The 23,521-nt window shown below is 49.1% G+C and overlaps 1 protein-coding gene across 1 annotated transcript; it reads right to left on the reverse strand.

Moving 5' to 3' along the window:
* Positions 1-15,917: 15,917 nt before the first annotated feature.
* LOC121272361 (somatostatin-1A-like) lies at positions 15,918-18,033 on the reverse strand. The gene is made up of 2 exons (XM_041179005.1): positions 17,902-18,033; positions 15,918-16,100 (listed from the first exon to the last, which is right to left on the reverse strand). Exons 1-2 carry the CDS (start codon positions 18,031-18,033, stop codon positions 15,918-15,920), a joined length of 315 nt encoding a protein of 104 aa, XP_041034939.1.
* Between the last annotated feature and the right edge of the window lie 5,488 nt (positions 18,034-23,521).

Consider the following 23,521-nt stretch of genomic DNA (forward strand, 5'->3'; position numbering starts at 1 on the left):
CACTGTCGGAGGGTCAGTACTGAGGGAGTGCTGTACTGTCGAAGGGTCATTAATGAAGGAGTGCTACACTGTCAGAGGGTCAGTACTGAGGGTGTGCCGCACTGTCAGAGGGTCTGTACTGAGGGTGTGCTACACTGTCAAAGGGTCAGTACTGAGGGAGTGCTGCACTGTCAGAGGGTCAGTACTGAGGGACTGCTGTACTGTCGGAGGGTCATTAATGAAGGAGTGCTACACTGTCAGAGGGTCAGTACTGAGGGACTGCTGCAGTGTCGGAGGGTCAGTACTGAGGGAGTGCTGCACTGTCAGAGGGTCAGTACTGAGGGAGTGCTGCACTGTCGGAGGGTCAGTACTGAGGGAGTGCTGCACTGTCGGAGGGTCAGTACTGAGGGAGTGCTGTACTGTCAGAGGGTCAGTACTGCAGGAGTGCTGTACAGTCAGAGGGTCAGTACTGAGGAAGTGCTGCACTGTCGGAGGATCAGTACTGAGGGAGTGCTGCACCATCGGAGGATCAGTACTGAGGAAGCGCTGTACAGTTGGAGGGTCAGTACTGAGGGTGTGCTAAACTGTTGAAGGGCCAGTACTGAGGGAGTGCTGTACTGTCAGAGGGTCAGTACTGAGGGAGCGCTGTACTGTCGGAGGGTCAGTACTGAGGGAGTGCTGCACTGTCAGAGGGTCAGTACTGAGGGATGCTGTACTGTCAGAGGGTCAGTACTGAGGGAGTGCTGCACTGTTGGAGGGTCAGTACTGAGGCAGTGCTGCACTGTCGGAGGGTCAGTACTGAGGGAGTGCTGTACTGTCAGAGGGTCAGTACTGCAGGAGTGCTGTACAGTCAGAGGGTTAGTACTGAGGAAGTGCTGCACTGTCGGAGGATCAGTACTGAGGGAGTGCTGCACCATCGGAGGATCAGTACTGAGGAAGCGCTGTACAGTTGGAGGGTCAGTACTGAGGGTGTGCTAAACTGTTGAAGGGCCAGTACTGAGGGAGTGCTGTACTGTCAGAGGGTCAGTACTGCGGGAGCGCTGTACTGTCAGAGGGTCAGTACTGAGGGAGCGCTGTACTGTCGGAGGGTCAGTACTGAGGAAGTGCTGCTCTGTCAGAGGGTCAGTACTGAGGGATGCTGTACTGTCAGAGGGTCAGTACTGAGGGTGTGCCGCACTGTCAGAGGGTCAGTATTGAGGGAGTGCCGCGGTGTTGGAGGGTCAGTACTGAGGGAGTGCTGCACTGTCGGAGGGTCAGTACTGAGGGAGTGCCGCGGTGTTGGAGGGGTGGTGTCTACAGAATGAAGACCTGATCGCCACCACATTGTTGCTTTGAGGTCGTGCTATGCACATATTGAGTGCTATGTTTCCTACATTACAACAGTGACCACCACTTCCAAAGTGCTTCATTGCTTGTGAAGTGCTTTATGGTGTCCTGAATGTGTGAGGTGCTATTTAAATGTAAAACCAAGATAACAATAAGGGAAATAGTGAAAGGATGATTGGAGCATGGCAGGAAGGAGCAGGGTGTACAAACCTCCCTCAGTAATGACCCTCCGACAGTGCGGCACTCCCTCAGTACAGACCCTGAAACAGTGCAGCACTCCCTCAGTACTGACCCTCTGACAGTGCGGCACTCCCTCAGTACTGACCCTCCAACAGTGCAGCACTCCCTCAGTACTGACCCTCCAACAGTGCAGCACTCCCTCAGTACTGACCTTCTGACAGTGCGGCACTCCCTTACTACTGACCCTCCAACAGCGCAGCACTCCCTCAGTACTGACCCTCCAACAGTGCAGAACACCCTCAGTACTGACCCTCCAACAGCGCAGCACTCCCTCAGTACTGACTCTCCGACAGTGCGGCATTCCCTCAGTACTGGCCCTCCGCAAGTGCGGCACTCCCTCAGTACTGACCCTCCGACAGTGCGGCACTCCCTCAGTACAGACCCTGAAACAGTGCAGCACTCCCTCAGTCTTGACCCTCTGACAGTGCGGCACTCCCTCAGTACTGACCCTCCAACAGTGCAGCACTCCCTCAGTACTGACCCTCCAACAGCGCAGCACTCCCTCAGTACTGACTCTCCGACAGTGCGGCATTCCCTCAGTACTGGCCCTCCGCAAGTGCGGCACTCCCTCAGTACTGACCCTCCGACAGTGCGGCACTCCCTCAGTACTGACCCTCTGACAGTGCGGCACTCCCTCAGTACTGACCCTCCGACAGTGCGGCACTCCCTCAGTACTGACCCTCTGACAGTGCGGCACTCCCTCGGTACTGAACCTCTGACAGTGCAGCACTCCCTCAGTACTGACCCTCTGACAGTGTGGCACTCCCTCAGTACTGACCCTCCGACAGTGCGGCACTCGCTCAGTACTGACCCTCCGACAGTGCAGCTCTCCCTCAGTACTGACCCTCCGACAGTGCGGCACTCCCTCAGTACTGACCCTCCGACAGTGCGGCACTCGCTCAGTACTGCCACTCCAGCAGTGTGGCACTCCTTCTGCACTAACCCTCCCTCAGTGCTGCACGCACTTAGCACTGACCGTCTGGCAGTGTAGCACTACCTCAGTACTGACCCCCTGACAATGCAGTGCTCCCTCAGTACTGACAATCCAACAGTGCAGCACTCACTCAGTACTGACCCACCAACAACCAATAAGGCTAGAGGTTACAAAAATAGGAAGAAGATGGAACTAAAAACTCTGTATTTAAACACACTTAGCACTCCTAACAAAACAGATGAATCAACAGCTTAAATATTAATAAATATGTATGACCTGATAGGTCATTACAGAGACATGGCTGCAGGATGATAATGACTGGGACCTGAATGTTCGGGTTACTGACATTTAGGAAGGACAGGAAGGTGGAACAAGATGAAGGGGTAGTTCTGTTAATTAAGGGTGACCTTGGTACAATAGAGAGAGAGATGATCTTCATTCTCAAGATCAAGGTCAAGATGTAATGTAAGAAACATATCATTTTATTTTTGTTAGACTATTGTCAGGAAGATATCTTTTTATTTTTTGTTGGATTGTGGATTAAAATTACAATGGCTGCAGGTTGATGGACATGTCCACTGGAACAGGATGAGAAATATATCCAATGTTGTAGTCCTGGAAAAGAGTGTGCCATGAAAGACAGGTTGGTGCCAGAAAGGAGCCCGGGACCATAGGAGTTGCCTGACAACAACATTTAATTGGCTCCTGACCAGGTGACCAGGTTTTGTGTGAGAAGCAGTGCAGCTGAATAGCTCCTAGCCTGAAAGGAACAAGACCTCTTTTTTTTCTGTGTGTGGAAGATTCCAGTAAATCCACAATAATAGCTATCTGACATTTTCTTCTCGTATCTCTATAATCTGCTCTCTCTCTGAAAACCCTTGTCAAGAGGCAAAGGGGAAAATTACATTTAGAGACATTGAAAGGCAAGTGCTCAACCAGTGAACTAAAGACTGAAAGTGCTGGAAGACCACCTTGTGTTATCAACAAGAACTGAAAGGAATTTGGGAGACATCAATCAAAATCAACTCAACGAGTCCTGTACTCCGGAATTGGTGTTATTGAACTGTTTTATCCCGCCCTTAAAATCCATGTTTTTGTGTTTCTTGTACATGTGTGTGTGTGTATCGGGATTTAAGAAGGGGTAGAATTGTGTTAGTAATTGGCAGTTCATATTTCTTTCTTTTGCCACTGGTTAATGACAGTTTGTTCAATAAACAGTTATTAACTTATTAAGTTTACAAACCTGGTACTTGTATTCTGTTAACATAAATTGAACAGTTCGGTAGAATTGAGGCAATCTGGTGGTTTGGTCAAACTTTTCACATTTGTCATGGCTCGGGGAGCAGTGGGGCTGATATCACAGTGCACTATCCCCAGTGATATCACAGTGCACTCTCCCCAGTGATATCACAGTGCACTATCCCCAGTGATATCACAGTGCACTATCCCCAGTGATATCACAGTGCACTATCCCCAGTGATATCACAGTGCACTATCCCCAGTGATATCACAGTGCACTATCCCCAGTGATATCACAGTGCACTATCCCCAGTGATATCACAGTGCACTATCCCCAGTGATATCACAGTGCACTATCCCCAGTGATATCACAGTGCACTATCCCCAGTGATATTACAGTGCACTATCCCCAGGGATATTACAGTGCACTATCCCCAGTGATATCACAGTGCACTATCCCCAGGGATATCACAGTGCACTATCCCCAGTGATATCACAGTGCACTATCCCCAGTGATATCACAGTGCACTATCCCCAGTGATATTACAGTGCACTATCCCCAGTGATATCACAGTGCACTATCCCCAGTGATATTACAGTGCACTATCCCCAGTGATATCACAGTGCACTATCCCCAGTGATATTACAGTGCACTATCCCCAGTGATATCACAGTGCACTATCCCCAGTGATATCACAGTGCACTATCCCCAGTGATATTACAGTGCACTATCCCCAGTGATATCACAGTGCACTATCCCCAGTGATATCACAGTGCACTATCCCCATTGATATCACAGTGCACTATCCCCAGTGATATCACAGCGCACTATCCCCAGTGATATTACAGTGCACTATCCCCAGTGATATTACAGCGCACTATCCCCAGTGATATCACAGTGCACTATCCCCAGTGATATTACAGTGCACTATCTCCAGTGATATTACAGTGCACTCTCCCCAGTGATATTACAGTACACTGTCTCCAGTGATTTTACAGTGCACTATCCCCAGTGATATTACAGTACACTATCTCCAGTGATATTACAGTGCACTATCACCAGTGATATCACAGTGCACTATCCCCAGTGATATCACAGTGCACTATCCCCAGTGATATCACAGTGCACTATCCCCAGTGATATTACAGTGCACTATCCCCAGTGATATCACAATGCACTATCCCCAGTGTTATTACAGTGCATTCTCCCCAGTGATATTACAGTGCACTATCCCCAGTGATATTACAGTGCACTATCCACAGTGATATTACAGTGCACTCTCCCCAGTGAGTTGTGACAGTAAAATCAGTTTGGGTAGAGATGAGGAATAGTAAAGGTAAGAAGTTATGTGTGGGAGTGGTTTCTTGGATTCCTAACAGTAACCACACTGTAGGATGGGGTAGACAAGAAGAAATAATGGGGGCTTGCGAAAAAGATACGATGATAATCATGGGTGATTTTGATCTACACATAGACTGGTTTACTCAGATTGGCAGTGGTAGTTGACGAGTTCATAGAGTATTTTTGGGACAGCTTCTTAGAGCAGCACATTCTAGGGCCACCCAGGCTATACTCGATCTGATAACGTGGACTGTGACAAGATTAATTAATGAACCTCAAAGTGAAGGCAGCCCTAGGTAGCAGTGATTGTAATATGAGTATTGCTGAGAAAAAGACACATATTGTCAAAGCTTTTTGTCTTGCACTCATCAGGACAACTTGCAAGAATATCAAATGTAAAGAGAACACCAATTTATACTGGATGAGAAGAGAGTGCTGATTGGTTGGCAAGTGGACTCTGATTGTTAGAGGCATTGCCATGGAGAATGCACCAGTTAACTGATGACTGACCATTAACTGCCAAGCTTTATTTAAATTCAAACCAGGCAGGTTGACACTGGGTGGTCGAGGGATTGCCTTGGGGAATGAACCAGAGAATGGCTGTCACCTACTTTGTTTAGTTGAGAAAGGTGGATCTATTAATACTAATTTCTTTCAGCTCCTCATTTTCACAAGTCCCCTGGTTCCCTAGTATTTCTGGGAGACTTACTGTACCTTCCTCTGTGAAGACAGACGCAAAGTAATTGTTTAATTTCTCCGTCATTTCCCTATTCTCCAATATGAACTCTCCTGTCTCCACCTGTAATGGACCCACATTTGTCCTAGCTAATCTTTTCCTGTTCACATACCTAAAGAAGCTTTTACAGTCCACCTTTATGTTTCTCACTAGCTTGCATTCATATTCTCTTTTCTCTTTCTTTATCAGTTTCTTTGTCCCCCTTTGCTGGATTCTAAATGGCTCCAAATCCTCGGGCTTATCACTTTTTCTGGCAGCTTTATAAACTACTTCCTTTGATCCAATGCAAACTTTAACTCCTTTTGTTCACACAGTTGATTCAACTTCCCTGTTGGGTTTTTGTGTCTTAGGGGAATGTGTGTTTGCTTTAGATTATATATTAAATATATATATAAATGCTAGCCATTGCCTGTTTACCATTAAATCTTTTGTTTGCCATTAAAGCTTATAAATTATTTTCCTAATCCATCATAGTCATCTTGCCCCTCATACCTTCATAGTTTCCTTTGTTCCAATTTAAGACCCTTGTTTCACAATGGACCATCTCACCTTCAAACTTAATGTAAAATTATACCATATTATGGTCACTATTTCCTAAAGGCTCCTTTCCAGAGAGAAGCTAAGAACAATTACAATCGCCAGGGAAAGGGAACTGAAAAAGTTATTTGCACTAAAGGCTGACAAGTCCCCAGGTCCTGATGGACTTTATCCTCAGGTCTTAAAAGAAGTAACAGCTGGGATAGTAAATGCATTGGTTTTAATTTTCCAAACTTCCCTAGATTTTGGAAAGGTCCCATTGGATTGGAAAATAGTGAATGTGACTCCTCTATTCAAGAAAGGCGGGTGACAGAAAGCAGGAGACTACAGGCTAATTAGCTTAACATCTGATATTGCTGGAATCTATTATTAAGGAGGTTATAGCGGGGCACTTAAAAAATCTCAATGTAATCAGGGAGAGTCAGTATGGTTTTGTGAAAGGGAAACCATGCTTGAATAACTGATTGGAGTTCTTTGAGGAAATACCAAGTCAGATGGGGAACCTGTGGATGTGGTGTACTTAGATTTCCAGAAGGCATTTGACAAGGTGCCACATCAAAGGTTACTACACAAACTAAGAACCCACAGTGCAGGGGGTAACACATTAGCATGGATAGAAGATTGGTGAGCTAACAGGAAACAGAGGAGGCATCAATGGGTCATTTTCAAGTTGGCAAGATGTGACGAGTGGAGTGCAACAGAGATCAGTGCTGGGGTCTCAACTATTCACAACTTATATCAATGACCTAGATGAAGGGGCCAAATATATTACTCAAATTTCCTGATGGTACAGAGGTGGATAGGAAAGTAAGTTATGAAGAGGAATTTGCAAAGAGGGATTTAGATGGTTTAAGTGAGTGGGCGAAAATTTGACAGATGGAATAAAACGTGGGAAAATGTGAACTTGTCCACTAAGGCAGGAAGAACAGAAAAGCAGCAAATTACTGAGCTGCAGAATTCGGTGGTACAGAGGGATCTGGGTGTCCCGGTACATGAATCACAAAAAGTTAGTCTGCAGGTACAGCAAGTGATTAGGCAAAGGCAAATGGAATGTTGGTGCTTGTTGCCAGGGGAATGGAATCTAAAAGTGGGGAGGTTTTGCTGCAGATGCATAGGGTGTTGGTGAGACCACATCTGGAGCACTGTGGACAGTTGTGGTCCCCTTATTTAAGAAAGGATATAATTGCGTTAGAGGCAGTTCAACTCATTCCTGGGATCAGGAGGGTGATCTTATGAGGACAGGTTGCACAGGCTGGACCTGTATTCACTGGAGTTTAGAAGAATGAGAGGGTGGTCTTATTGAAACATATAAGACCCTGAGGAAACTTGACAGAGTGGATGCTGAGAGGAGGATGCTGAGAGCCCCCTTGTGGGAGGGGCTAGAACCAGGGGGCACAGTTTAAAAATAAGGGGTCACCCAATTAAGACGGAGATGAGGGGAATTTGTTTTCTCTGAGGGTCGTGTGTCTGTGGAACTCTCTTCCCCAGAGAGTGATACAGGCAGGGCCATTGAATATTTTGAAGGTAAAGGTCGATAGATTCTTGACTATCAAGAGGATGAGAGGTTATCGGGGGTAGGCAGAATGTGGGGTTGAGGTCAGATCAGCCATGATCTTACTGAATGGTGGAGCAGGCTCGAGGGGCCGAATGGCCTACTCCTTTGTTTGTATCTTCGCACCTCTTCCTACTCTCAGTTCCCTTCAGCCTGACCTGGAGCTGCTACCTCACCTTTGGTGGAGTGAGTGGGGGTACAGTGGGGGGAGGGGTGCCAGTGGCGATGGTGTTTTTCGGGGATTGAGACAGACAGACAGACAGACAGAAGATCGCCTATTTCAACCTGTGTAACGTCACCCGGCTCTGCCCTGTCTCAGCTCATCTGCTGCTGAAGTCCTCGTACATCCCTTCATTACTGCCAGACTCTGCTGCATTACCCTGAATCTCACCAAATCCTATTCTGTCATTGCCCCCCACCACCACCCACACTGTGCTCATCGACCTGCATCGAATCCCAGGCAAACAACATCTTGTCTTTAATATTCTCATCCATGTTTCCAAATCCCTCCATGGACTCATACCCTCCCTGTCTCTGTGTCTCCTCCAGCCCCTACAAACCTCCCTACCTCTGTAACCTCCTCCAGCCCCTACAACTCTCCCTATCTCTGTAACCTCCTCCAGCCCCTACACCCCTCCCTATCTCTGTAACCTCCTCCAGCCCCTACAACTCTCTCTATCTCTGTAACCTCTTCCAGCCCCTACAGCCCTCCCTATCCTCTGTAACCTCCTCCAGCCCCTACAACCCTCCCTATCCCTGTAACCTCCTCCAGCCCCTACAACCCTCCCTATCTCTGTAACCACCTCCAGCCCCTACATCCCTCCCTATCTCTGTAACCTCCTCCAGCCCCTACAACCCTCTGAGATCTCTGGGCTCCTCCAATTCCGGCCTCTTGACCATCCCCCACTTCCCTTCGCTCCCCCATTGGCGGCCGGGCCTTCAGCTGCCTGGGGCCCTAAGCTCTGGAATTCTCTCCCTAAACCTCTCCACCTCTCCCCTCCTTTAAGACACTCCTAAAAAACAGCCTCTTTAACCAAACTTCTGGTCACCTTTCCCTGATATCTCCTAATGTGACTTGGGGTCAAATTTTAGTTCAATTTGAAGAGCCTGGAGTCAGTTTTCCCATGTTAAAGGTGTTACCCAACTATAGATTGTTTTACCTCAGTGAGAGTCAGTGAAGTGTGAAAAACTGGCAAGAAATGACAATCGGACATGAGTAATTGGAGTGTGGGGGAGGTTCCACTAATATCACCGAGATTCACAGGCTTTTATTAAATTAGGATCTCAGGTCTGAGCAATGCAGTGTGACAAACACATTAACACAAATGAGAGATAATCATTAGGCATTACCATCAAGCCTCCCAGGAAAGGTTAGAGCGATGGAGGGAGCATTGCAGTCCAGATAGCTCCATCTTCTGTGTTAACCCTTTCAGCAGTTTCCGAAATGTTTAAACACTGAGGCCATTTTCCCCTCATTCCACTGTCCGACACTCATTAGCAAAGTTTCTCCCAACATCTGAAGGCATCTATTCTCACCAAGGTAGGTATGGGTTCCACACACACTGAATCTCACTGGGGTACAGGTCCCACACACGCTGACTCTCACTGGGGTACAGGTCCCACACACGCTGACTCTCACTGGGGTACGGGTTCCACACACACTGAATCTCACTGGGGTACAGGTCCCACACACGCTGACTCTCACTGGGGTACGGGTCCCACACACGCTGACTCTCACTGGGGTACGGGTCCCACACACGCTGACTCTCACTGGGGTACGGGTCCCACACACGCTGACTCTCACTGGGGTACGGGTCCCACACACACTGACTCTCACTGGGGTACGGGTCCCACACACACTGACTCTCACTGGGGTACAGGTCCCACACACACTGACTCTCACTGGGGTACGGGTCCCACACACACTGACTCTCACTGGGGTACGGCTCCCACACACACTGACTCTCACTGGGGTATGGGTCCCACACAAACTGACCCTCACTGGGGTATGGGTCCCACACAAACTGACTCTCACTGGGATATGGGTCCCACACACACTGACTCTCACTGGGGTACAGGTTCCACACACACTGACTCTCACTGGGGTACGGGTTCCACACACACTGACTCTCACTGGGTTACGGGTCCCACACACACTGACTCTCACTGGGTTACGGGTCCCACACACACTGACTCTCACTGGAGTACGCTTCCCACACACACTGACATACGGGTCCCACACACACTGACTCTCACTGGGGTACGGTTCCCACACACACTGACATACGGGTCCCACACACACTGACTCTCACTGGAGTACGGTTCCCACACACACTGACATACGGATCCCACACACACTGACTCTCACTGGGGTATGGGTTCCACACACACACTGACTCTCACTGGAATAGGGGTTCCAAACACACTGACTCTCACTGGGGTACGGGTTCCATACACACTGACTCTCACTGGGGTATGGGTCCCACACACATTGACTCTCACTGAGGTATGGGTCCCACACACACTGACTCTCACTGGGGTACGGATCCCACACACACTGACTCTCACTGGGATGTGGGTTCCACACACACACTGACTCTCACTAGGGTACGGGTCCCACACACACTGACTCTCACTGGGTTATGGGTCCCACACACACACTGACTCTCACTGGGTTTACATGTCCCACACACACTGACTCTCACTGGGGTACAGGTCCCACACAATCTGACTCTTACTAGGGTACGGGTCCCACACACACTGACTCTCACTGGGGTACAGGTCACACACACTGACTCTCACTGGGGTACGGGTCCCACACACACTGACTCTCACTGGGGTACAGGTCCCATACACACTGACTCTCACTGGGGTACGGGTCCCACACACTCTGACTCTCACTGGGGTACAGGTCCCACACACTCTGACTCTCACTAGGGTACGGGTCCCACACACTCTGACTCTCACTAGGGTACGGGTCCCACACACACTGACTCTCACTGGGGTACAGGTCCCACACACACTGACTCTCACTGGGGTATGGGTTCCACACACACTGACTCTCACTGGGGTACAGACCCACACACACTGACTCTCACTAGGGTACGGGTCCCACACACACTGACTCTCACTGGGGTAGGGGTCCCACACGCACTGACTCTCAGTGGGGTACGGGTCCCACACACACTGACTCTCACTGGAGGGAGCAGTGAGAGAAGGAATGAGGGAATTTGAAATGGAGAGTGGAGACATATTGTAACCAGACCCGCAGAAATCCAAACAGATAAATCTGGAGAGTGAGAGTGAGACAGAGTGAGGGAGGGATGGAGTGGCAAACAGAGAGTGTTGGATTGAGTGAGGGAGGCAGATGGGCTTAATAGCGACTGAGACATGATTGAAGAGACAGAGATGCAGAAATGTAGCTGGAAGAGGATGGAGGATCCCATTAGATGGAGAGAGACAAAGATACACTTTGTGAAGCAGAGATGCATTCGTATTTTTGTGAGAAGTTTGGTATCCCAGTGGAGCTGAAATTTTCATGAGAGCTATACAGTGTTGCCCTGAATTGTCCCCCTGCTTCCCAAACCTACTCACACCTCAGAACACTCAGATTGTAACGTCCATCCTGAAGTTTAGAGCGAGTGAGAACTTCGCAAAGGGCAGATTGTGTGTGTGAGTGAAATCTGCGCAGCCTCCACCCCCACCCTCTCTCTTTCTCTCTTGGGGGGGCTGGGGTCTGGAGCAAGGGGCAGGCTTCGTGGGGGGACTAGACACCCTCATCACTGAATCACGAATAGGGAGAGCAGTGAGGAAATCAGACAGGGGCTCTCCCCTTCCTGATCACTGCCTCTGTGTCGGTGTGGGGGGGGGGTGCAGAATGGGGCAGCGCCCACTGTCAAAAAGCTGCTTTCATGCCATCTGCAGTTGAATGGCCCATTCATTTGAGGGTAGTCCCAGGGAGGCTGGTACCCCAAGCGGGTGAATGGAGGGGGTGGCGGTGGGGGGTAGCGGTGCGGTGAAGAGTGGGTTGTTGGGGGGTTGGGGGGTAGAGATTTGACACCTTCTAAGGGGAAGGGGAGTCTGGAATCCAATGTAACCTGGAGGGTTAACTGATAGCCCAGAGAGAGGGAGAGGGAGGGAGACAGAAGGAAATAATTGTGGAGATAAATAGCAGCAGTTACATGGGGCAGAATGAAACAGTGGAGAAACAGCTTCTTTATTGAAGAAAGCGTGATGATGTTCCCTGCAGCCTGACCCCAATCAGGCAGGATTGTCCAAAGAGAATGAAGTGAAATGTGCTGGTGGGTGGGGGGGGGAGATGGATGACCACATTCCCCCACAGATGGTGTGCAGCTGCTTGATTTGTATGTTGCTGGGGACATTTAACAAACAGCAGACTGGGCGGATGATGATTTCAGTGTGAGACATGCAGACGTGGAACAAGCCCAGAATCTTCCTTAACCCATTGTTAGACCGGGCAGGACGTGAGGCAGTGTTCCCCTCCCCCCACACTGCAGGGTCAATTGAGGGCGGCAGCTGGTTTGACTTGTGTCTGAAGCCAAGAAAACTCAAGGTGCTGTCCATGGTGGTGTTAAATCCACCTCCATCATCACCCTGAGCCACATCGGATTTGATCCTTTCAAAACCCTGAGGGGGTCTTGACAGGGTGGATGTGGAGAGGAGCTTTCCTCTCGTGGGAGAATCTAGAACTAGGAGGTCACTGTTTAAAAATAAGGGGTCACCCATTTAAAACAGAGATGAGGAGAAATTTTTTCTCTCAGAGGGTAGTGAATCTTTGGAACTCTCTTCCTGAAAAGGTGGTGAAAGTAGAGTCTTGGAATATTTTTAAGGCAGGTGGAGAGATTCGTGGTAAGCAAGAGGGTGATAGGTTATCGGGGTAGGTGGGAGGGAGATTTCAGGTTGCTGTCAGATCAGCCACGATCTTACTAAATGGCGGAGCAGGCTCGAGGGGCTGAATGGCCTCCTCCTGCTCCCTGTTTGTACACTTGTATGTTCCTAGCTTTTCCCCACAGATGATTCCTTAAATGTCTCTCCCCTCCTGGCCCCTGATGGTTTAACAGCAAATGGAAGAGGAGGAGGCCATTCAGCCCTTGGCACTTGCTCCACCATTTAATTAGATCATGGCTGATCTGTATCTTAACTCCATCTACCCGCCTTCCTGAACCTTTAACACCCAATTGACCCTCCCACCCCCCCCAGTCTCAGCAATTTTTTGTGGGGGAGAGAGCTCCAGATTCCCACTCCTCTTTGTGTGACATCACCCCTGAACAGCCTGACTCCAATTTGAAGGTTCTACACCCGCTACCACCAAACCCCCCCACCCCCCCCCCCCCCCCCCCCCAACACCGCCCCCCCCCCACCCCCTTGTTCTGGACCCCTCCCCAACACCAGAGGAAATAGTTTCTCTCTATCGACCCTATCAAATCATATTAAATCCCCTTACTCTTCTATACCGGAGAGAATACAAGCCTAGTATGTGCAACCTGTCCTCGTAACTTAATTTAACTTAACCCTTTTAGCCCCAGTATGATTCTGATGAATCTGAGTTGCTTCCCCTCAAAGGTCAGTATCTCCTCCCTGAGGTGTGGGACCCAGAACTGAACCTAATTACACCTGATAAGGTCTGGCCAAGGCTCTGTACAACTGAAGCATCACTTCTTTCCTCTTAGTATCCTAGTCCCCTTTGAGATAAAGACCAACATTCCATTAGCCTTTTAAATGATGTATTATTTCCCATTGCAACTTTCTACACCACTTACTGCGCCACGTAATATTGTGTTGTCAACCAACTTGGATTTCCCGGCTCCTTCATCTGAGCCGTTTTGAAATATAATGAAAAATTGAGGCCTCGCTGGGTGTGGGGTGGGGAATGGGACATCGCTGGTCACATCCTGCCAATTCGTTATCTGTTCTCCCTACTCTCTGTCTCCTACCTCTGAACCCAACCCACTTGCCATGTCACATGGTTGCTCCCCCCACCGCGCCCCCCCCCCCCCCCAACATTCCCTGTGTTCTTCTTGATAGCAGTTCCTTGTGTGGGACCTTGTTGGATACCTTCTGGAAGTCTATGTATAAGTAACATCCATAGACACTCCCTTATCTATGGCTTCAGTGACATCTTCGAAAAAGTCAGCTGGGTTTATTTGACATGAGCCACCCATTACAAATTCAACCTGGCTCTCTCCGATGAGCTGAGATTTTCCTGGTACACTCAATTCTGTGTAACATGAACCTCACTCCCCCCAAAACTGATGTGGGACTAATCGGTGAATGACCTCTCTGAGTTTACCTCTCCCATCCTCTTAAATAAAGCAGTGACATTGGGAATTTTCCAACCCAAGTCTTGGAAAAATCGTGAGGTGGGAACATCTGCAACTTCCTTTTGAATGACCTGTAGTGAAAATGGTCAGGTGCTGGGGGATTTGTGTTTCTTTAGTTTCTGAGGGTGTAGAGGCCCCTGTGGTGCAGCAGGTAGTGTCCCTGTCTCTGACCCAGATGACCTGGGTTCAAGTCTCACCCCAGGACTTGATGGCCCATTCATGAGACATGTTCATAACTTGTTAAACCCTTCCAACACACACCAGTGACAGGCAGTAAGAGCAGGAGAGATTCCTGGTTACCCATGTAATGGGAAAGAACTGAAGCCTCTACTCTGGGCTACAACATGCCTGCTGCCAGGACTCCTGGGGGGTGGAGGTGGATGGCCAGTTTGGATTAGACTAGTTCAAACAGCATGGGGTTTGATCCCTGTCCTAGCTTGGGTAGACTTGGAACTAACTGTGTTGGAACGTGTGGGTCACAAGAAATTTCATGTATGACATTTTATCCTCGTTCTCTGTTGAGAAAGCTAACCATGATGTAAGTAGGAATGCTATATTGGGTTCACCAGAATGGGGATTAAGTTACAATTAGAGATTACACAAACATGGGTTGTATTCCCTGGCCTGTAGAACGTTAAGGGTTGATTTTTATCAAAGTTTTCAAACTATTCAGGGGAACTGATAGGGATAAACTATTTCCGCTGGTTGGGGGAGTCTAGAACTAGGGGGGCAGGGTCTTAAAAATCACAGGCAGATCTTTCAGGAGTGAAATGAGGAAACACCTCCACACACCAAGGGCGGCAGAAGTTTCGAACTCCCTTCCGCAAATGGCAATCGATGCTGGATCGATTCATTTAAAATCTGAGACTGATAGATTTTTTTCTTTTGTTAACCGAAGGTATGAGGGGCTCTGGGGCCAAAGGGTGACGTCACCCATCAGCGGCTGCCTGGTGGGTTCCAGTCAGAGACCACAAAACAATGAACACATCAGAAACAAAAACAGAATTACCTGGAAAAACTCAGCAGGTCTGGCAGCATCGGCAAAGAAAAGAGTTGACGTTTCGAGTCCTCATGACCCTTCGACAGAACTTGAGTTCGAGTCCAAGAAAGAGTCAACTCTTTCTTGGACTCGAACTCAAGTTCTGTCGAAGGGTCATGAGGACTCGAAACGTCAACTCTTTTCTTCTCCGCCGATGCTGCCAGACCTGCTGAGTTTTTCCAGGTAATTCTGTTTTGTTTTGGATTTCCAGCATCCGCAGTTTTTTTTGTTTTTATCTCTATGAACACATCAGTCTTGGAGAAGCAAGAAGAGGGAGGGGGGGTTGTGTGTGGGGGGGATAAAACATTTTATTGTGCGAGAGCTTAGAGAACAATGGAAAACGAGTCAATCGTTTACAAACACCGTGGGTAAACACACAAGAAAAGTTTTTTTTTCAATACTGGCACAATCCAAGTTTAGAAACAATCTCCAGAGAGAGAGGGAGAGAGAGAGGGAGGGATACAGGGGAGAGGTGGGGACTGAATTTTAAAAGCTTGATTAAGAATCTGTTATTGTTTCTCTTGCACTGGTTCAGAGGTGGTTCATCTTCCCTCCTCTTTGGAGTCCAGCAGCTTGTGGCGCTGGGGAACATCTTTGATTCCCCCACCGTCTTCTCCGCTCCCTCCCCACCCAGCAACTCTTCTCGGCCGAGTTAACAGGAGGTGAAGGTTTTCCAGAAGAAGTTCTTGCAGCCGGCTTTGCGGTCCCGCGGGGAGCTCCACCGGCGAAAGAGCTCACCCAGAGCCGTCTCCCTCCTCCCGGGGCTAGGCAGCGCCTTGTGCTCGGCCCGCAGCAGCTCCGAGACCAGTTTCAGCACCATCACCCTGGACAGATCCTGCAGGACAACAACAACAACAACAACAACAACAACAACAGATTGGCATTTCTGTAGCGCCTCCCACAACCTCAGGGTGCTTCTCCAACAAAACGCCAGGCAGCCAACGCAGCACCTTTTTTTTTATCTTTCTCTTATTAGCCGTCGTTGTAATGTATAGAAAGGGCGGCAGCCCACCCCCATCAGCGCACAGCAAGATCCCAAAAACAGCAACGTGGCAAAGACCCAGATCATCTGGGTTTTTTTTTCCATTAAGTGATATTGGTCGAGGGATATATATTGGCCCCAGGACACCGGAGCCTGGTGTCAAACTGAGGGAGAAGATAGGGCCTTGATTTAGTGCTCATCCCAAAGACAGTGCGGCACTCCCTCAGTACTGACCCTCCGATAGTGCAGCACTCCCTCAGTACTGACCCTCCGATAGTGCAGCACTCCCTCAGTACTGACCCTCTGACAGTGCGGCACTCCCTCAGTACTGACCCTCCGACAGTGCAGCACTCCCTCAGTACTGACCCTCCGACAGTGCGGCACTCCCTCAGTACTGACCCTCCGACAGTGCGGCACTCCCTCAGTACTGACCCTCCGACAGTGCGGCACTCCCTCAGTACTGACCCTCCGACAGTGCGGCACTCCCTCAGTACTGACCCTCTGACAGTGCGGCACTCCCTCAGTACTGACTCTCTGACAGTGCGGCGCTCCATCAGTACTGACTCTCTGACAGTGCGGCGCTCCATCAGTACTGACCCTCCAACAGTGCAGCACTCCCTCAGTACTGACCCTCCAACAGTGCGGCACTCCCTCAGTACTGACCCTCCGACAGTGCGGCACTCCCTCAGTACTGACCCTCCAACAGTGCGGCACTCCCTCAGTACTGCACTGAGACTGTCAGTCTGGGTTTTGTGCTTAGGTCTCTGGAGCGTGTCCTAAATTCACAACCTTCTGCCTTAGAGACGTGATATAGAGAGAGTGATTGTTGCTCCCTAACTCACAGTCAATGCCATATGGTAATGAGGTTGAGGAATAAAACAGGAACCTGAACTCACTGATTGCTGAAATCTTCTCCTTTCATCCCAAGTCCTGCTCATCTTCTTCAATGTCACTCTGATTCCCCTAACTCCCCTGAATCTTTCCTTTCTCACATATGCATTCCAAATTTCCCACCCCACACTTGCTTTCTGCTCCGTCCATGCTTGTGTTGGAATTGAGATTCATCGGAGTGTCCCCAATACTACCCAATACTTCCCGAACCTATTGGAATCCTCACTCCTGTGCCCAGCAATCCAAACCACAGACTTCGTATCACGTACTCACTGTCTCCTGGTTTATCCCGTCCTGTCTTGTACTCTTCTCAAACTTGGTTCTCACAATGTGGCTCTTAAAGATCCGATAATTTTACACACTCATATTTCTTACTGATTGTATCTCTGCTGATGTTAATCCAGCTTCCTCCCACTGTCACTCAGTAAGCCCTCACCCCCCAGCGCCCTGTGTTACTGACTGTGTCTCTACTGATGTTAATCCAGCTCCCTCAAACTCACTCAGTAACTCCCCTCTCCCCAGCGCCCTGTGTTACTGATTGTGTCTCCACTGGTTTTAATCCAGCTTCCTCCCATGTTTCAGCTCTAGAACACTTTAAAAATTAATACAGGCAGAAATTCGCAATAAACTGAACAAAATGAGCCATTAAATTATTCTAAGAGCTGGATTTTAGTGGGATTAAATGAGAGTGCAGAAATGAGTGCGTGGGATTAATCTATGTTTGCGGGATACTATGGAGATTTTATCAAGGGGTCTCCCTTACCTCTTTCCCCTTGGGGTCCCTCTCCTGTAAGATGTCTGGCAGACCCTCCCCTCTGGCTGTTCCCAATCCTCTTAGCAACAGCAGAGCGACAGAGATCAGAGTGAGGAGGACTTGAGCCTGTGATCTTGACATCTCGAGCAGTGATTTTCTTGCTTTGTAGTCGGAGAAGATAACGATATGTAAACTCTCGTCAGGTCCTGTGAGTTGAGTGAGAGGCGAGCTTCTCTGTGTATCGGCTCTGACCACCTCCAGCCCCCCGTTTTACCGGGTTTATATACCCCACCAGGTGAGGTAACAGTAATGTCACCACAAGCAAAGCCCCCACACTCAGCACTCTGGGATTGGTGCTACAATTTCATTGGGCGTTCAGTGCACCAATCAGTGCAAAGCCCTGAGACTCAATGAATTGAGATCTGTTTTGTTTTTAATTTGACGTTTTCTCCCTCGCTCTATGACGATGTGAATGAGCCGAGTTTTTTCATCGCCCACCTGAAGGTTGAACCCCTACAGTTCCAAGAATGCCACCCACTCTCCACACCCCCACACCGTGATGGGCCATTTTCCAGATGGGAACCCAGACAAAAGATGTTCTGCTGCTTGTGCATCGTGGAGTAATGCCAGCATTCAGTGCTCATAGATTCCAGGACTCGCTGGACAGTGACCGGGAGCAGGAACCCTCCCTAACCCAGGGCTCACTGGACAGTGACCGGGAGCAGGAGCCCTCCCTAACCCAGGACTCGCTGGACAGTGACCGGGAGCAGGAACCCTCTCTAACCCAGGGCTCTCTGGACAGTGACCGGGAGCAGGAACCCTCTCTAACCCAGGGCTCTCTGGACAGTGACCGGGAGCAGGAACCCTCCCTAACCCAGGACTCACTGGACAGTGACCGGGAGCAGGAACCCTCCCTAACCCAGGGCTCGCTGGACAGTGACCGGGAGCACAGACCCTCCCTAACCCAGGGCTCACTGGACAGTGACCAGGAGCAGGAACCCTCCCTAACCCAGGGCTCACTGGACAGTGACCGGGAGCAGGAGCCCTGCCTAACCCAGGACTCACTGGACAGTGACCGGGAGCAGGAACCCTAACCCAGGGCTCACTGGACAGTGACCGGGAGCAGGGACCCTCCCTCTAAAGCTCTTCAATCACTGGATTGACGGGAATTCATCAGCTCCTCAGCACTCATTCCCTGCAGTGATTTGAGCCTTGTACTCGCTGATGATCAGCAGGAGGAGGGACTGAAGCGACCAGGGAATCAGCTAATGTGGGAAAGTGTACAAATATCAGCAGAAGCTGTTCACCAGCATCAGAGCAGAACCCTCAGAAACATTCCAGGCTAATTTCAAATCCACCTGACTTGCCACCCTGGTAAAGTTAAGCAATACCCTTGGGTGCTAACTTTCAATCTTTTTTTTTAGTTTTCCTTTAATTTTAAAGAAAAATTAACTTTTCGTTTCATGTTCGGAAAATGCAAGCCACAGGGATCCTCGAAATCATTGGAAAGGTGCCTGTGGATAAGGAATGTGTTCTGTTTCAATTTTCTGCTCTCGCTGCTGGTCACTCAAACTTGAGAAATGATATGAACCGACATCTTTCGCAAAGCGGGACCCTACTTTCGGAAAAAAAAAACATTAAACAGAGTGGAGTCCCTTGTGTTGATGTGGAAAATGGGGCATCCAGTTTTACACACAGCCCGGTAACGTCACACAAGCAACAAAGAGGTTAGCGACCAGATGATCTGCCCTGGGAGAGACACACCACCCTCGCACGTCACATCTCGCCTCAAGCTGCCGGGTTTCGCTCAGCCTCTGCTGCTGACCCGCTGGCGAGCTATTCGACTGGGAAGGGCATCACCACCCCCCCCCAACCCCCCCAATAGTTGCCTAGGTTTTTTTTTTTCCCCAGGGCTGGAGTGGGGGGGGGTGGTGGGTCGTTCAGCAGCAGGGACTAACTGTAGTGCCTGCAACAGGTCACACCTTTACCAGGGAGGGAGCTATATGCCCGAATTATAACCAGGTTACTGCAGACTGAAATGCTCTGGGTTTACGGACGGGGTCTGTCTCCGGGAATCTGCTGCCCAGCTCCACGTGGATGCCCACACAGTGGGGACAGAGCTCCCCCTGGGGACATAGCTACCCCCCTGGGAGGGAGTTGGGGAGGTGTGGACACAGCTCTGCCTGGTGAACGACACATCCCCTAGGGAGAAGGGGTGGGGGGGGTGGGGGGAGGTGCTGGCACAGCTGAGTCTGGTGGGGGAACTCAGGGTATACAGCGCCCATCATCACTGGAGAAAGAGACACAGCAGCTGGAAACCTATAACACAGGGAAGGAGGACAGAAATCCTACATTGTCTGGAGTTTAAGAATGGGAGGTGATCTCATTTAAATCTATAAGCTTCTGAAGGGATTTGACAGGGTGGACGCTGAGAGATTGTTTCCGCTGGTCAGGAATCTAAGTCTCGGGATAAGGGGTTGATCATTTCGGGCCGAGATGAGAAATGACTTCACTCAAGGGGCTGTGAATCTTTGGAATTCTCTACCCCAGAGGGTTGTCGACGCTCCATCATTCTATACGTTTAATGCCGGGATAGACAGATTTTTGGCTCTTCAGGTAATTTAGGGATGTGGGGAGCGGGGGAGGGGGGAAAGTGGAGTTGAAGCCCAAGATCAGCCATGATCATATTGAACGGCAGAGCAGGCTCGATGGGCCGAGTGGTCCAATCCTGCTTCTATTTCTTGTGTAAGAGTGGGAGCTCCAACCCCAGACACAAGCCCCAGTGCAGACTGGGCACTGTACAGTGGGGGCAGGTCAAATACATAGACCCTCACACACACACACACTCACTCATACAGACACACAGACTGTCTCTCTCGCGCACACACTCGTACACACACAGACACAAACACACAAAGATTCTCACACACAGACACACACTCATACAAACACACAAACTTACATAGGTACATAGACCTTCAAACACACACACACACACACACACACACACACAAAGACACACTCTCACTCATACAGACACACAGACTCTCTCACACTCATACAGACACACACACACACACACACAAAGACACACTCTCACTCATACAGACACACAGACTCCCTCTCTCACACTTGCATAGGTACAGATTCTATCACACTCATACACACATTCATACAGACACTCTCACATGCTCAGACACACACAAAGACACACTCTCACTCATACACACAGATGGTCTCTCTCACACACACACACTCATACAGACACACACACTCACACTCATAGACACACACTCTCTCACACTCAGACACACACTCTCTCACACTCAGACACACACTCTCTCACACTCAGACACACACTCACACTCATACACACACACTCTCACACTCATACAGACACACACACTCACACTCATACACACACACACTCTCACACTCATACACACACACTCTCACACTCAGACACACTCTCTCACACTGACACACTCTCTCACACTGACACACTCTCACACTCAGACACACTCACACTCATATAGACACACACTCTCTCACACTCATACACACACACTCTCTCACGCTCATACACACACACTCACACATGCACTCTCACACCCATACACACACACTCTCTCACACTCATACACACACACACACTCTCTCACACTCATACACACACACACACTCAGACACACACACACACTCAGACACACACTCATAGACACACACACTCACTCATAGACACACACACTCAGACACACATACTCTCTCACACTCAGACACACACACTCATACAGACACACACACTCACACTCATACAGACACACACACTCACACTCATAGACACACACACTCTCACGCTCACAGACACACACTCTCACACTCATACAGACACACAGACTCTCTCACACTCATACAGACACACACACACTCATACAGACACACACACACACTCTCATACAGACACAAACACACACTCATACAGACACACACACACACTCATACAGACACACACACACTCATACCCACACTCTCACACTCATAGACACACACACTCTCTCACACAGACACACACACTCTTACACTCATACAGACACACACTCTTACACTCATACAGACACACTCTCACACTCATACAGACACACAGAATCTCTCACACTCATACAGCCACACACACACACTCATACAGACACACACTCTCACACTCATACAGACACACACACACACTCATACAGACACACAGACTCACACTCATACAGACACACACACTCTCACACTCATACAGACACACACACTCTCACACTCATACAGACACACACACTCTCTCACACTCATACAGACACACACACACACACACACAAAGACACACTCTCACTCATACACACAGATGGTCTCTCTCACACACACACACTCATACAGACACACACACTCACACTCATAGACACACACTCTCTCACACTCAGACACACACTCTCTCACACTCAGACACACACTCACACTCAGACACACACACTCTCACACTCATACAGACACACACTCTCACACTCATACACACACACACACTCACACTCATACACACACACACTCTCACAATCAGACACACTCTCACACTGACACACTCTCTCACACTGACACACTCTCTCACACTGACACACTCTCACACTCAGACACACTCACACTCATATAGACACACTCTCTCACACTCATACACACACACTCTCTCACGCTCATACACACATACTCACACATACACTCTCACACCCATACACACACACTCTCTCACACTCATACACACACACACACTCTCTCACACTCATACACACACATACTCAGACACACACACACACTCAGACACACACACACACTCAGACACACACTCATAGACAAACACACTCACTCATAGACACACACACTCAGACACACATACTCTCTCACACTCAGACACACACACTCATACAGACACACACACTCACACTCATACAGACACACACACTCACACTCATAGACACACACACTCTCACGCTCACAGACACACACTCTCACACTCATACAGACACACAGACTCTCTCACACTCATACAGACACACACACACTCATACAGACACACACACACACACTCATACAGACACAAACACACACTCATACAGACACACACACACACTCATACAGACACACACACACTCATACCCACACTCTCACACTCACAGACACACACACTCTCTCACACAGACACACACACTCTTACACTCATACAGACACACACTCTTACACTCATACAGACACACTCTCACACTCATACAGACACACAGAATCTCTCACACTCATACAGCCACACACACACACTCATACAGACACACACTCTCACACTCATACAGACACACACACACACTCATACAGACACACAGACTCACACTCATACAGACACACAGACTCACACTCATACAGACACACACACTCTCACACTCATACAGACACACACACTCTCACACTCATACAGACACACACACTCTCTCACACTCATACAGACACACACACACACACACACAAAGACACACTCTCACTCATACAGACACACAGACTCCCTCTCTCACACTTGCATAGGTACAGATTCTATCACACTCATACACACATT

The sequence above is a fragment of the Carcharodon carcharias genome, chromosome 33 (assembly GCF_017639515.1).
Source record: "Carcharodon carcharias isolate sCarCar2 chromosome 33, sCarCar2.pri, whole genome shotgun sequence".
Lineage (NCBI taxonomy): Eukaryota > Metazoa > Chordata > Chondrichthyes > Lamniformes > Lamnidae > Carcharodon > Carcharodon carcharias.